The sequence below is a fragment of the Carcharhinus amblyrhynchos genome, chromosome 12 (assembly GCF_965287045.1).
Source record: "Carcharhinus amblyrhynchos chromosome 12, sCarAmb.v2.hapA, whole genome shotgun sequence".
NCBI classification, from domain to species: domain Eukaryota; kingdom Metazoa; phylum Chordata; class Chondrichthyes; order Carcharhiniformes; family Carcharhinidae; genus Carcharhinus; species Carcharhinus amblyrhynchos.
Window position 1 is genome coordinate 72,299,787 of NC_137335.1, and position 15,755 is coordinate 72,315,541.

Here is a 15,755-nt window from a genome sequence, read left to right on the forward strand (position 1 = left end):
TATTTTTTAAAGGAAATTCAACATTTGCACAAGTTAGATGAAGACCAAGGTCAGTGTGCAAGAAACTGGAGTTGGACTAGGTACCACATAGAGAAAATGCCTTCTCTTTATGGGCCAAATGGCCTGTTTCTATTACCTGTGGAACTTTGGCTCAGCCTAGCATATGGGCAGAATCTTGAACAGTAATACTTGAGACTTCAAAATCAGCTACTGCAAACAAGCTATTGTGCCTGAATGCAGATATTGATGTCCATTGTTTGAAGCAATTCTGGAATGAAGGCTGAACTTCTACAATTGTTCTGATAAGCTGCGATATTCTTCTTCCAGGTAAAGCTCTGTGACTTTGGATTTGCACGTATTATTGGTGAGAAATCATTCCGACGATCTGTGGTGGGAACCCCAGCCTACCTTGCACCAGAAGTTCTCCGGAGTAAAGGTTACAACCGGTCCCTTGATATGTGGTCAGTGGGTGTTATAATCTATGTGAGCCTTAGTGGCACTTTCCCATTCAATGAAGATGAAGATATTAATGATCAGATTCAAAATGCAGCATTCATGTATCCACCAAATCCATGGAAGGAAACCTCTAGCGAAGGTAAGGCTTTATCCATTTCCTAATTAGTACATTAAGAATGAACATGATGATAGAAACTGTGGATGTGTAATTGGTGGACTGTAGTTTACTGGCCAGTTGTGGTTCAGAATGTTGTAGTCCATTAGCCATGAGTGAAGAATTTTCTCAGGATGTGAAATTGAATTGCATACACTGGTTTTAAAGAGGACTGCAACCCATAAAATATTAACAACTAGAATAAGATTATTATGTAATTTTTCAAATTACCTAGTGATTTTACATAATCATCCTCATCTACATGTTGCCCCTCGGCAATATCATCTATAGACGTTGGGGTAGCTTCCACATGTATATTAATGGCACCTATTCGTACCTTTGTTGACCCTTCCGTTGTCCTTTTGCTGGCAGGCTGCAAGTCTGACATCCAGTCTTGAATGAGCCTCATTTTCAGTTCTCATCACCAATTCCACTGATTCCATTCCCTCTCCATTCCTCACTATATTTTACTCCCTGTCTCTGTAAGGTTCCCAACCTGAATTGTTTCTCTGGCATTACTCAGAAACGTATTTGTCTGGTTTAAATTTTTATCTGTTAACATTTTGTCTGCAAACAAAATAACTGAGGATCAAATTGAAGAAAGAAAGAAAAGATTTGGCTTTATTTATAGTATCTTAGGAAATTCCAAAATGTTTAACAACTAAGTATTTTTGAAATTTTGTTACAATGCCAGTAACTCACCCCGAATTCCATTTTTTGGCCGATAATTAGGCAGTATAAATTGGTCCAGAATCTGATATCCTGTTGTTATACGGTGGAGCATTGTGTGCTTATTTCTGTGCATTGCTTATTTGTTAGGATATCACACTAATTCAGTGCATTTGTCCCTTTTGGTAGCCATTGATCTAATTAACAACCTGTTGCAAGTAAAGATGAGAAAACGCTACAGTGTGGACAAGTCACTCAGTCACCCGTGGTTACAGGTAAGGTGGATGTTGCATGATGTACCGGAATCCTTCTGGTTATTTAAAACACTAAATGTGAATTTTATATACAAGAGTAGAACTCAGAAGCTGGCTGCACAAACTCAAATGCTCTTTACTGCTCCAGTAAATGATAATAATGGAAGTTTTTTAAGAATCAGCAAACTATTTTGGTTCATGCAGCCAGACTTGAATTTTTACTGCAATAAAACTTAAATTGTGCTTGATGCTAAGGTTAAGATTTCCTAACTTTTCCCTTTTTATTTCATCCATTTGTTAAAGGAGTAGAACTTACGTTGCCGGTGCACCAGTTTAGCTGATCATCAGTTTCAAAATGGTATTAAATAGATCAAGAGCAGATGATGCACCATCTGCCCCTGATCTATTTAATACCATTTTCGCACTATGCCAATGGTTCCAACACTGAAGTGCTGCAGTGTTGAAATGTTATTTGATAGAATAAACTTAAGCTCTGGGTGTTCAACAGATTGGGCTTTGTGATACATTGTATCTGGTTATAAATTTATGGTGATGGGGAGATGAAAGTTAATCTTCAGTCATTGGATTTTAAAAGATTGTTATCCCTCACACATCAGTAAAGTCAATTTGTTTGCCTGTTGTGTTTTACTAATGATCTCTGCTTTACCTAGAAAAGATTATTGTACCTAAATCTATAAATTCACCATATTTTCCTTTGTCTTCGTAAGTGTTTTGATGTTGACCAAGATTTAAATATTCTCTTGTCTGTTTCTAGGCAGCACAGTGGCACAATGGTTAGCACTGCTGCCTCAACAGCACCAGGGTCCCAAGTTTGATTCCTGGCTTGGGTTACTGTCTGTGTGGAATTTGCACGTTCTCCCCATGTCTCTGTGGGTTTCCTCCGGGTACTCCGGTTTCCTCCCACAGTCCGAAAGACGTGCTGGTTAGATGCATTGACCATGCTCAATTCTCCCTCAGTTACCCGAACAGGCGCCAGAATGTGACAACTGGGTAATTTCACAGAAACTTCTTTGCAATGTTAATGTAAACCTATTAGTGACTAATAAATAAACTTTACTTTGTTCCCAGGATTATCAGACCTGGCTGGATCTCCGAGAGTTTGAGACCAGGAAAGGAGAGCGTTACATCACGCATGAAAGCGATGATGCACGTTGGGAAGAATATTCCCTAGAACACAGTCTCCAGTATCCCAAACACTTCATCATGGCACCCAATCTAGATGATATGGAGGAGGACCCTTAATGTATCAAACTGGGCAAATCGCCATGACTGAATAATATCACGGCTATGTTGTGGAACTGTACTGCCATCAGGGAAAAAGGAAGCCAAGACTTGTTGCTGCTTGTTGTACAGCACAGCCAAAGTGGATTGGATGCTGCCCAACTCTTTACATCAGCCCATGTGACAATGAAGGGAAATGACGTAAATGGAGATTGCGCAACCCTGTAGCATATTGCAGTTGCACAGGTCCAGACTTGGTGACTGGTGTTTGTGGAGAAAGAGGACAAATGAATGCTGTGAGCTTTAGATTTTAAACCAAACATTCCTTTTTTAGTACTTAGCTGGTTTAATACTATCCACCCAAGTACCTCTCTGGTAACTAGTCACTTTGGACCAAGCCATACATTTACTTGTTTACTAAATGCAAAGCTAGATCAGACAATCTCTTTTTCACAAGTGTTTTTTTTATACTTAAAGAGATGGAAAATTACTGCGAAAATAACTGTCCATTGTAGGACAAGGGCTATTGCTTGGACCAAATTCAGTTTAGATAAAGGTTGGCAGTTTCAGCGTAAATCGCAGTTTGTTCCATTTCGCACATGCAACTCTCTTGAGTATCTTTACATGTCCTGTTCTCTCCAGAGATGGTCTTGTGGTGGAGACAAATCCTGGTTATTGGGACAGTATTGCTATATGAAGGATCTCTTGAAAAAAAATGACAGTATTGCTTTCATTGATTGATTGCATTGTGAAGTTAACCTAATCAAGTCACCAAAACATTCTTGCGCGTAAGTTTTTAAAAAGTCAAGAAAAGCTGCAGCATCTCCCTCTTAAAACCAGTTGTAAAATTGGAAGACCAGTATTTTCCGTAATCATTCAAGTGTTCATCCATTTGTACTGTGGTTCCAAATATGACAATTAGTGCTAGAATAAAGAGACATCAATTCGATTAAGACCAAGAAATGGTGCTAAAGGAAGAATACTGGAGTCATACAGCCCACTTATAAACATGACCCATTACACCAGATTAAACTAAAAACTCTAGAGGGCAGTCTCTGAGGCTGGACCGAGCGTGGATTTTTGGGCTATAAATTGTAAAAACCTGTTATAATGCGCTGTCGTCACCAGAGGACACTGCAGAGACACTTGTACCAGGAAATCCGCTACTCAGCTCCAAATACTTTCTGCGTCTCTAAGAAATATGCATTTGTCACATCGTAATAACAGTAGGGGAAATCTCACTTGTGCAAAACACTTCATTTTTGACCATTTTAAGGTACCACTCTGTACTGCCAGTCCATGTTCCACCAGGTAAGAATGTGCCACTGCTCCGTCGGCTATTATCAATTAGTAGATTACTGGCAGCAGGAAACCAGTATTATTTTATTCCTGTGTTTAAATATTCGCCACATCCATCCAACCAGATAATAACATTAGTGGAAATAATAGGCTGAAAGCACATTTATTATACCAGGAAGGTCCACAATCCCATCAGAACTGAAATTTTTGACAACATTTATATTATCATAACTTCAATCACCAGTTATTTGCACCTTCACAGCTGAGACAGTGCAATTCTTCTGTAGTTGAGACTTTTGACTTCAAACTTCATATAAATGCAAAATTCTCTGAACCAGTGTGTGTGTGTGTGTGTGTTGGGAGAGGTGGGAGGAGAGAGACGGATGGTGTGGTGGGTGTAGGTAGGGGAAGTCCTGCTGATCCCTTTGCCTTGTTTCTTGAGCAGTTTTATCACGTGGAGTTTCTCACTTGATTTACAGCAGAGAACTGTCTAAATGAAGCTAGCATAATTTGAAAGGTGCAATGTTGATTATTACATTGAAATGCAGATTGCTTAGGATGGAGAAAGAGGCATGGTCTTTTTTACTGTTTGACCGATCCAAACTCTTGGAGAAACCACACATGATGAAATGCATAACTTGCACAAAACAGGCTGTGCTTTTCAAAGGATAACATGACATACATGAGCCATTTCCCCCTGAAAATAGCATCTACTAATGACCTTATTTTATGTATTGCATGTATATAGCTGCCTGAGGTTTCATTGACGTTAAATATTCCACTGACACATGATCTGAATCAAAAATTACCTTCTCTCTTGAAGTTAAATCATTGGATTCAGCAGTTGTTTGTATTCAGATGTGTACCTATGATAAAGTAAATATCTTGGCACGACAAGTTAGATCAGCGACCTGTCAGATGACAGAAATTATTGGTGAAAATCATTGGATTTTAAAATGAACAATACTGTGCATTGATATCCAGTCCTATCACAACTAGCAGACAACCAATGCTTCTCAATTAGGCAGGCCTAAAGAAGAGTGCTGATTGGTTGGCAATCACTTAGAATCCATACTCTTCCCCCTCCCAACATACATAAATATCCAGATCTCCTGAACTCTGAATCCTTTTTTTGCTCAGTGTCAGTGCTGCTGTTGTGAAATTGGGAAGATCACAAGTAGCACCAAACTGAGTTGGAGAGGTTATCTGTCTGCATCAGTAGCCTGCTGTCCCCTCTTCATTTGAGGGTAGACTTTGAGGCTAGAATTTGAGGTTTCAGCCTCTTCCTTGACTCTTTTGTTCCACCACTGGAGACCAGCGAATGGATTTATAGCTCTGCAGTGTCCCTGGCAAAAGGGTGTCCTTTTTTTTGTTTCGAAGAAGGAAGAACCTGTGTTATCTGCGTGTGAAGGGATGTGTTGATGTTTACACTAAGCCCCAATCTATTCAAGTCCTGTAGTAAGGGGAGCAGGGGGGCCAACCCCCATTTCTCAGCAATAATTGTCATTTGCTGCAGTATTATTGCATTTCACATTTTTCAATGACTTGGACTGCATTTTCTGTCCACTTACCTTGGGCCCAAAATGCAGTAAATCTGAAATCTGAAAAAGAGCACCACAGTGAATTGGCAACATCATTCTTTTTGAATCCCATTCATTGCAATATCCCATTCTATTTGAGAAATCTTCATCAGCCTTCAGTTCCAATTTGCATTCCTTTGTCTCTCGATCACTAGCTCTGGATTTAGTGCACCATCAGAGATGGATGTTGCAGCTACGTACATTCCTGGCATTCTTTTTTAAATCCACCTCACATTTAATCCCTCTCCATGGCTGCTAAAAAAATACTCTTCAGCTGTGCCTTAGATCCCCTCCCCAACCTCAAAACTCGTTTATTTATTGCTAATGTCTACCTCTCGCTTTTGTAAAATTCCAATGTGTTATTAGTGTGTGAAGAGTGGAATAGAAATGCAAGTTGCTGGCAAACTATTTTTCCACACACTAAAATATTAGCCCCTTCAAAAAAAACATTGTTGTGAAAACATGACTTAATTTAACACAGTACTGTATGGACCTCTGAGTTCATTTGAAAACCTGTCTATTTTAGGATGCTGTAACTTCATTTTTTCTAAGACGAAAATAAGTTCAACTGATTTGCAGCCAACACAAAAATAATTGCTACAAAAGAATTGCAATGGAAGATAATAATCAATACTGTCAAATGGTGTCTGTTAAATCAAATTGGGCTTAAAGAAAAGATTTGTATATGAGGGAACAATGTGTAGAATTAAGAACGTAGACTTTCTACGAAGTATTTTGACGTTAAAAGTTTCCGGCACATTCATGACGCTGTTTGAGAGGATAGTCAGTCGTAGAGCAATTAGAATAGGTGAATAAACTACGATTTTACCCTTATGCAATGCGAGAAAGATTTTCCATCATTTTGTATGCTTAGGTTTTATACAAATGCCCAGGGACCACTAAATTTGAATACTGCTTGCTATAATGTTTGTTGCTATTGGAACATCAGAAAAAGGCCAGATCTTGACATTCTGAAACACCAGCTGCAACAAGACCAAGACTTTACCTGAGACATTTAGTTTTGTTTGCATTTTGTGAACTTGCTGCCTGCAAGGTTTGAATAAATGAGTTTTAAGTATTTTTTGAGGGGGAAGGAGCCCCCATTTTATGCTTTAGTTTTAGACTGATTTTGCTTTTAAGTGTGTATTTAAGTGTGCTATACTTTGTCCTGTGTCAATCACAGTCGTGTGTTATTTGACTAAATAAATTGTGCACTCCAATACTGGAAGATAATATAAGGAGTGAAGCAACCTGGTTATAGTGACAAACATTCCCAAAAATAAACTTTACCCCAGTGGCTTTAGCTCTGGTTTCATAAATATAGTTTTATATGTTGAAAGTATGATGTCTGTTGTCTTCTTTGCTCTAGCCATTTGATTTTAAGTGCAATTTTGGCAAAGGAAAAACATTTAACTTTAGAGTCTATTTTAAAAATTTAAGATATTGTCAAGAACAAGGTTTACCTTATTTTCTGAACCTATTATGATTAGGGGTGTGCAAATTTACCCATATTTGGATTGTGACCTTGTGTATTCAAGTTATTATCAAATGTTAATAAATGAAAAGATATGTCATCCGGCACATTTTGTAGAGCCAGATGCTTATGTTGTGGATTCTGCCGGGAGAACAGTTTTTGCTTAGCACCAGAGTTTGGCTGCACACACCTAATTATCAACCAAAACCAAAACTGGGCACTAGAAAAGGTACAGAAACAAAGTTACCACATTGGTGGAGCAAAGAATGTGAAATTCAAGTTTCCCTCTAAATTTGAGTTCATTTTGGAAATTATCTTGAAATGCAAAACTTGCGTGGTTATTAATCATGGTCAATGTAAAAAAAAATGCTTTTGCATTCCTTATCTTTTACCTATTTAATAGGGTTCTTTATTTCCGTTGTTGCTTTTTTCCTTAAGACGTGCTGAATGTTCTAAAGTTGGTTTGTCAAGGCTAGTAAATGCTACATTATGCGTGGTAGCTCTAGTAAATTAAATTGTGTTTGTAATTTGTGCATTCCCAATTACATGAACAAGCAACTGCTTCCAATCTTGTTATCTAATTTTAGTGATGTGCCAGTGCGGCAGCACCTTGTGGTCCAATCCAGTGCGCTCAACAAGATTGAGCTACAGGCAATGAACAAAATAATGCAACTCTGCACCATTTAAAGTGGTTAAAATCCACATGTTATAAGTTAGAATTACCTAGAATTAAAAGAAAACACATTTTGAAAGGCATTTGTTTAAGTTAATTATCCAGACTTTTAATATTGATGTACCCTCTGATAATTAATAACAATTCAACTCCACTTTAAAAACTGCACTGTAAATAAAAGATTGGAGCAGTTCTTGGCCCAGCAATGCATAGAGAATAAGCAGATGTTTGATAAGATTGTTCACAAATTATGTACTGTGACAAATTAGAATGGACCAGCAGTGTCAGTAAATCTTATTACCAATAAATCATGCTACATCATGATTTGAGATATGTATGTCATATTACCCATGCCATATTCCTGGGTTCTGGTACAGACTATAATAACAATACTGCTATAAGTTTCCATTTTTATTAACATTTTGTCCCAAAAAGTTAATTGCAGCTTGCAGTTCAAGGGCTAAAAATGAAAGATGAAACCAATTTGTTCTGTTAATTTAGATTTTGGGACATTTTATGTTAAAGGCGCTATATAAATACCTGTTTGCATTGGCTTGTCCTGCAATAATTGTTGCCTTTGTGTGTTTGCTTCTGTGCGATTTAAAAAGAAATTCAATTTTTGCATGCCCAGTTTTATGCTGAATAGTCATGAGATACTGGAGGTGATTTAATAAGGGCTCTCCAGCATCTTTACACTGCACTTTAGCTGGTCAGTGTAGTTGCTGTGGTCCGTACTCATTGTTGTGAAGTGTAATGGAAATTAAGGAACCATAGACTTTAGACAACAGCACAAAGGACCAAATGATGGTGTCTGTTAGGGAAATATTTACAGGCTATTCCTGAGAATCTTTACATCATCAGTGTTGCCACTGGCTTGGCAGGAGTCTTATGGAAAAGTGTTTTTGTATATTTTAGTACCTACAGTTTAATAAAACTCTAATTGTAATTTCAGATTGTGCTAATTTTACTTATTTATTGCAAATTGCAGGTATTTACAGTGCTCAAACAACACATTTCTAGTTGAAGGATAGCCCCAAAACATTTCACTAAAAGACAAAAGGAAATTAGCAACATTGTCAAGAAAGAGATTTGGAGGAGAGAACAAAAGATTGGGTCTTAAAGTTTTTCGGGGTAGACATGTCAAGAAGTGAAATGATTCAGGGAGGGAAAACCAGACAGTAAGGCTAAGACAGCTAAAGGCTCTGTCGCCAATCTTTGGACAAAGGAGTGGGAGGAAGCTCAAATACACAAGCCATCAGAATCAGGAATGGAGTACACAGGTATATGTGGTCTAGTTGTGATTATGAATACACTTTGCTGGAAGGCAGTAAAGGAATGTAAATCAAGTTGAAAGGTGAGTAGGATCGTGAGAGAGAATGAGAGAGACAAGTTGTGGACAAGGTGGAGCAGGCCAGCAAGAAGAGCACTGAAAAAATTCTGTTTGGAAGTGACAAAGGAGCAGATAATGTCAGTGAAGAGGTGGAGGTAGGAGGAACAGGAAGAGGTAGCGGATGTGGAAGAAATTGCTCTTGGTGATGGAAAAGATGTGGGGTTTAAAGCCAGTTCCTTGTCAAAAAGGATATCAAGATTGTGGAAGGTTGAGCTTTCAATGTTAAGGGTGGCCAGAGAAGGAAGTAATAGAAGCAGTGAAGTGGAATACGTGCATATGAGGTATGGTGACTGCAGAAGATGTCTTTACAGTCTTCCAGATGTTAAACTGATGTTCTAATTCATCTAAGGCTTGTTCTAATTCATCTAAGGCTTGAATGTCGCACAAAGCAGTCTGATGGATGGAAATGGTTGGGGGGTAAAGTGAAGAGAGCTGGAGCGGTATACAATATGAAAGCTGACTCTGCCTGCAGTTGTCATTGGGGGCAACATCTGAAGGAAAAAAGAGGGAACCCAAGAATTGACCCTTGGGGAACTGTCCCAGTCACAAACAATATAGCATTGGCTAGGGCTGTTATCGATGAGTAGAAGCCAAACTGGGAGTGTTAATGGAAAGAGAGCTCAAAGATAGAAGACATGGGACCGGACTTTATGTGCTCCCACCAGATGTGTTTTTTTGGCAGCTGGGGGTAGGGGCAGGAGGCTGTAAAATAGCCCATCACCTTGCAAACCATAGCTGACTGGCATAATATGCTAAGTGGACCGATGCTAAAATCACTTGCCTTATATAAATAAGTAGGCAAGCCTGCTGACCTGGATGATATTCTGCCCATGTCATAATGTGACTGGCATGAGAAGGTAAGCAGGAGTGGACAGTCTGTTTTTAATGGGCTGAGGCCATAGGGCAGGGATGGAAAAGGGGAGGGGCACCTCAGTCAGGGGGGCCCATCCTAAGGTGTCAATCCCCACCCCTCCACTCCCATATTTTTCTGCATCACTTGCCCTCCAAAACCCAGCTCATATTCCCACCTGGGGTTCTAGGATTGCTCCCTGTCCCTAAATCACAGGATTTACCTTTCACTATAGAGCTCTGGCGCTCCAACCAACTTAGCCCACCCGAAGCATGCTATAGCTGTGGGACAGGTTTCTTCCAGTTGTGTTAGCTTCTGACTGACTTTCCTTTTGGGGTGGGGTGAGGTAGCAGTCCACCCTTCCACCCATGCCACCTGTAAAATGCAACCCCATGAGTACAAAGACCTTTGGAAGGGATGGGTGTCAGATGAATAATTCAGGAGTAGGTTTTGTGAGAAAAGGGTGATGGTTATTTTCAAAGGGAGAGAAGGTGAAGAGGAAACAAACTATTGATGTCGCTGGCATAACTGTCAGAAAGGAGGGTGTTGAATGATCAGCAATTGCTTGGAAAAGACTTTGCGGATGAAGACAGTGGATCTGATTGACTAAAGTGAGCTTTAGTGGCAGGGTAGGTGATGTTAAAAGGACAGATTTCATGTCTAGAATGGTTTGGAATCTGGGAGCAGTTTGAAGGGCAGAGAGAGAAAAAGAAGGTAGAATCAGTTTTAAGATTGAAATCATTGATGGAACTTAGTTCACTTTCACACTTTCTTAGTGTATTTACATTATCTTCCCAAACTGCAACCGAAATATAAAATGCATCTTTTAATATTGAAATCATTGATGGAAGATGTATTTTATGTTTCAGATGAAGTTTGGGAAGATAATGTGAATACACTAAGAAACAACCATTGCATTGTTTTTGCCCTCTTGGATGACACAAACTATTTTCCCTCAGAAACTAAAGAAACAGCTAACTCAGATTGAGGATTAAGTAGTTCAGGTGCACAAAACAAGTTTGAGAATTCTTGCTCCAGCACAAATTTGTTCATATACTTCACCAACTGGACAGCATCAGGCAAAGAGCCAGATCTATCAATGCATTTGGAGGTTCACTTCTTGCTTGGATATGGCAATATTATAATGAGAGCTCTTATTCTCTGACTCTGAAGGCTTTATGTTAAGTGACATTCAGAAAAAAAAAATTCTTTGTCATTGTGAAAAACAGCTCTAAATTCTATTTTAATCTGTATTTCATATGTTAGAATATGTCAATACAAACACACTGGCTGCCACATAAAAGCAGTACAAGACATAGAATCATAGAAATTCATAGCACAGAAGGAGACCATTTGGCTTATCATATCTCTGTCTACCAAGCAAGTCCCATTCAGCCTAATCCCACTTTCCAGCTCGTGGTCCGTAGTCTTGTGGGTTCCAGCATTTCAAGTGTACATTCAAGTACTTTTTAAATGTGATGATGGTTTTAGCTTCTACCACGCTTTCAGAAAGAGTTTTCCAGATCTCCAGCGTCTTCTAGAAAAGTTCTCCTCAATACCCCTCTAATTTTTCTACCAATTAAATTAAATTTATATACACTAGTTATTGACCCCTTAGCTAAAAATAGAGCCTTCTTTTGCACTTTACCAGGCCCCTCAATTTTATACACCTTAATTAATTCTCTGCTCACCCTCCTCTGTTCCAAAGAAATCAACCTCAGTCTATCCAACATTTCCTCACAATTAAAGCTGTCCATTACTGACAACGTTCTCATATATATCATATGTATCCTTGTTAGTCCAATCACATTCTGTATTGTGATGACCACAACTGTCCGGATTAACCTTAGTTGTGGACTATAGTTTTAAGCATTAATTTCGCTAGTCATATATTGTATACTTCAATCAATATTCCACCTTAATCACTTTAACTACCTGTCCTGTTACTTTGCAGAGTCTATGTTCTGCGACAATTCCTAGTATCCTACTATTCGTACATTCCGTTGTCTTGTTTGCCCTCTACAATTGCCTTATCTCACTTCTCTGGATTGAAATCCATTCACTACTTTTCTGCCCTCTCGACAAGTCCATTGATATCTTCATGCAGGCAACTTTTTTTTCCCCTCATTTTTAGCTACGTGGCTGATTTTTGCATCATCTCTAAACTTCTTAATCATGCTCCTTACATTCAAGTCAAATTCACTGATAAATAGCAAAGAAGAGGACCTAATTCTCAGCCCTGCAGAATCCCATTATGAATAGACTTCTGGTCAGAAAAATACAAGTCAACCATTATCCTTTCGCTTCCTGCCAGTGAGCCAATTTTGAATATGTTTGCCACATGCCCTTGGGATCCCATGTGCTTTTACCTTCCATTATTTTGTCAAAAGCCTTGCTAAAATTCTTGCTACCTGCTCAAAATATTCAGCCAGGTTAGTCAAACAACCTTCCCTTAAACCCATGTAAGTTGTCTTTGCTGCACCTGTGCCTTGTTAAATGGTGATTAATACTGTACCTTAAATTTTTACAATGATTTGCCCAACACCGAGGTATGATGTGTGACCTGCAATTACAGTTTATCCCTTTTTCAATGATAGCACAACATTAGCAACTGTCTTGTCCTCCAGCACCACCTTTGAAACCGGAGAGTACTGAAAAATAATGGTCAGAGACTGCTATTTCCATCTTCCGTCTCTTGACAATCCAGAATGCATTTCAACATTGGAAATTTTTCTATTTGCTAAGATGCTAAACTTAATATTTTGTCTTTCACTATGTTTATCCCATTCAATGTTTCACTCTTCCTCATTGTTACTATTTTGTTGAGAAGACGGACACAATATTCATTAATAACTTTGCCCATATATTCCTCCTTCACGCACAGGTTGCCTTATTGGCCTCCACTCTTTCCTTAATGATTCTATTGAAATGTATACATTTCTAAAACATCTTTGGAGGCTTCCATGGTGTTACTTGCCCATTTTTTTTGTGTCCTCACTTGCTTGCACCTTAACATCCAGGAACTCTAGATTTTGTTGTTCTATCCTTAGTGAAGATTTAGGAAAAAAATGTTCTCACAATTTCCACTTTGCTCTGCCACTGATTTATCTTTAAGTTCCTATTTGCAGTCCACTTTTGTTGAGTCACATCTCAGCTTCATAGCATTTGCCTTTTTTCCAATTAAAAATTCTTACTGCCGAGTTATTTTTCTCCTTTTTCTTTAATGATGCTAAATCTAATTGTATAAATATCACTACCACCAAATGTTTTCCCATTGACACTCCATTCTTCAGCCCAGCTTCATTCCCTAAAACTCAGTCCAGAATTGCTGCTTCTGTTATTGGGATTGTTACGTACAGGTTAAAAATGTTCTTCCGAATCCATTTTTAGAATTCTGTATACCTTTAGAGTGATTCTATCTCAGTTATTATTAGGGTAATAGAAATCCCCAACTATTAGCGCTCTATTAAAAACATAGAAAAACTACAGCACAAACAGGCCTTTCAGCCCACATGTTGTGCCAAACCTGTCCCTACCTACTAGGCATAACTATAATCCTCCATCTTTACTAAATGCCATGTATTTATCCAAAAGTCTCTTAAAGGACCCTATCAAATCCGCTTCCACCACCACTGCCAGCAGCCAATTCCATGCACCCACCATCCTCTGAGTGAAAAACTTACCCCTGACATCTCCTCTGTATCTACTCCCCAGCACCCTAAACCTGTGTTGCCTTGTGGCAACCATTTCAGCCCTGGGGAAAAAGTCTCTGAAAATCAATTCAATCAATACCTCTCATCATCTTGTACACCTCTATCAGGTGACCCCCCCCCCTCATCCTTCGTCTCTCCAAGGAGAAAAGACTGAGCTCTTTCAACCAATCCTCATAAGGTATGCCACCCAATCCAGGCAACATCCTTGTAAATCTCCTCTGCACCCTTTCCATGGCTTCTGCACCCTTCCTATGGCTTCCACATCCTTTCTGTAATGAGGCGACCAGAACTGAGCACAGTACTCCAAGTGGCGTCTGACCAGGGTCTTATACAGCTGCAGCATTATCTCCCGCCTCCTAAACTCAATTCCTCGATTGATGACTGTTAGTATACCATACGCCTTCTTAACCACAGCCTCTGCCTGTGAAGCTGCTTTAAGTGTACTATAAACTCGGACCCCAGGATCCTTCTGAACTTCCACACTGCCAAGAGTCTTACCCTTAATATGTCATCAGTTTTTGCACTTTTCAGAAATTTGTTCTGCTCCCTCTGACTGGGAGACAAAGGGTCAATAGTACACACACAGCATTGTGATCATTCAGTTGACGATCCTTCTAGCAGATCATCCCTCCTCATGGCTATAATTGTTTCATTAACCAATATTGCTAACCCACTCTTTTTTATTCTCTAATTGTCTGAGAACCCTGTAACCAGGAAAGTTTGAGTTGTTACTTGTGCCCTTTAGTCAGGAATTGTTGGCCTGCTGCCATCAAAGTACTGACTTTCACCTATCAAAGATTTTAATTAAACCTATAAATGCATTGTTTTCCTTTATTATTCCAGTGTCTGCAACATTCAATACAAATGGCAGATTGTATTACAACTGCAGCAGCACATCATTTACTAAAGTGAAACTGATCTGTCACATGATGGTTTAACTGAGCCTGTATTCCTTATTGAATGAACTAACTAATGTCAGAATTCACAGTGCCAGAAGTGATGACATTAAAAAGATCCAAAAGCAATGTGTTACAAGCGGTTTGAGGGTCTGATTTCACATGCCATTGAAGAACCATTCTGACCATCCACTCAATTGTGAATCTAATGGAGAAATGGTCCAGTTTAGATGTTCTCTTCAATACTCATCATTGGAAACTGGTATCCTGAAGCTAGTCTTGCACGTATAGGAATAGATTTTCCCTCTTCAAAAGAAGTGGGATCACACCTAATAACCTTACTACCTCGGTCTAACCCCATCCCATATAAACGCTGGCGACAAGACAGGGTCACATTGAAGAACCTTCCATCCACTTTCCTGGAAACACCTGGAGAAAGGTGACAATAAATAGATCGTAATAAGCCCTAAAACTACATTAGATGAAGACAACTGTGTGGAAGCCTCCCCTTCCTCCAATCGAATGAGCACCCATAAAGCCAGCAGATTTTCTTTTCTGAGGCTCTTCTATTCCTTAACGGTTCCTCACTACCTGTTTTGTGTTGGAGAGGTAATTGTACTTTAGCGTTGCCTCATTCCGGGTAGGCATCCTTTGACATAGTAGCAAGAATCTCACCACGTATATGATGTTATGCTAAAAGAAAATTCAGCTTTCTTACCATGAGTACCAACCCAGTGAAGTTAGAACACGATTGCCTCAACACAAAAAAACAGCAGGTGTAAGAAGCCACATGGCTCAAAACCAAACAAAAATCAAGCAAAGATTTGTAGTTTGCTGATCACTGCCCCAAAGTACCCCAAAGATTTTGTACCACCCTAACCCATCTCTCTTCTTAGCAGAAATGCTCCAATCCTGGCGACATTCTGATGAATCTCCTCTGCACCCATGCTTTTGCAATCACATCCTTCCTATAATGTGATGACTGGAATGGCACACAATACTCAAGCTGTGGTCTAGCTAGCATTTCATACTGCCCTGCTCTTGTATTCAATGCCTTGGCTAATAAAGGCAAGTATCCTATATGCCTTCTAAACCACCTTATCTA

General features: G+C 39.2%; 1 protein-coding gene across 1 annotated transcript in view; it reads left to right on the top strand.

The window, feature by feature from the left end:
- Positions 1 to 8,752, top strand: part of prkd3 (protein kinase D3) — a 345,856-nt gene extending 337,104 nt beyond the window's left edge. The window contains exons 19-21 of the mRNA XM_080200692.1: positions 328 to 595; positions 1,469 to 1,554; positions 2,623 to 8,752. Of these exons, the coding sequence (XP_080056818.1) occupies positions 328 to 595; positions 1,469 to 1,554; positions 2,623 to 2,796 (528 nt within the window). The 3' untranslated portion in view covers positions 2,797 to 8,752. The remainder of the gene's footprint in view (positions 1 to 327; positions 596 to 1,468; positions 1,555 to 2,622) is intronic.
- The last annotated feature ends 7,003 nt before the right edge of the window (positions 8,753 to 15,755 follow it).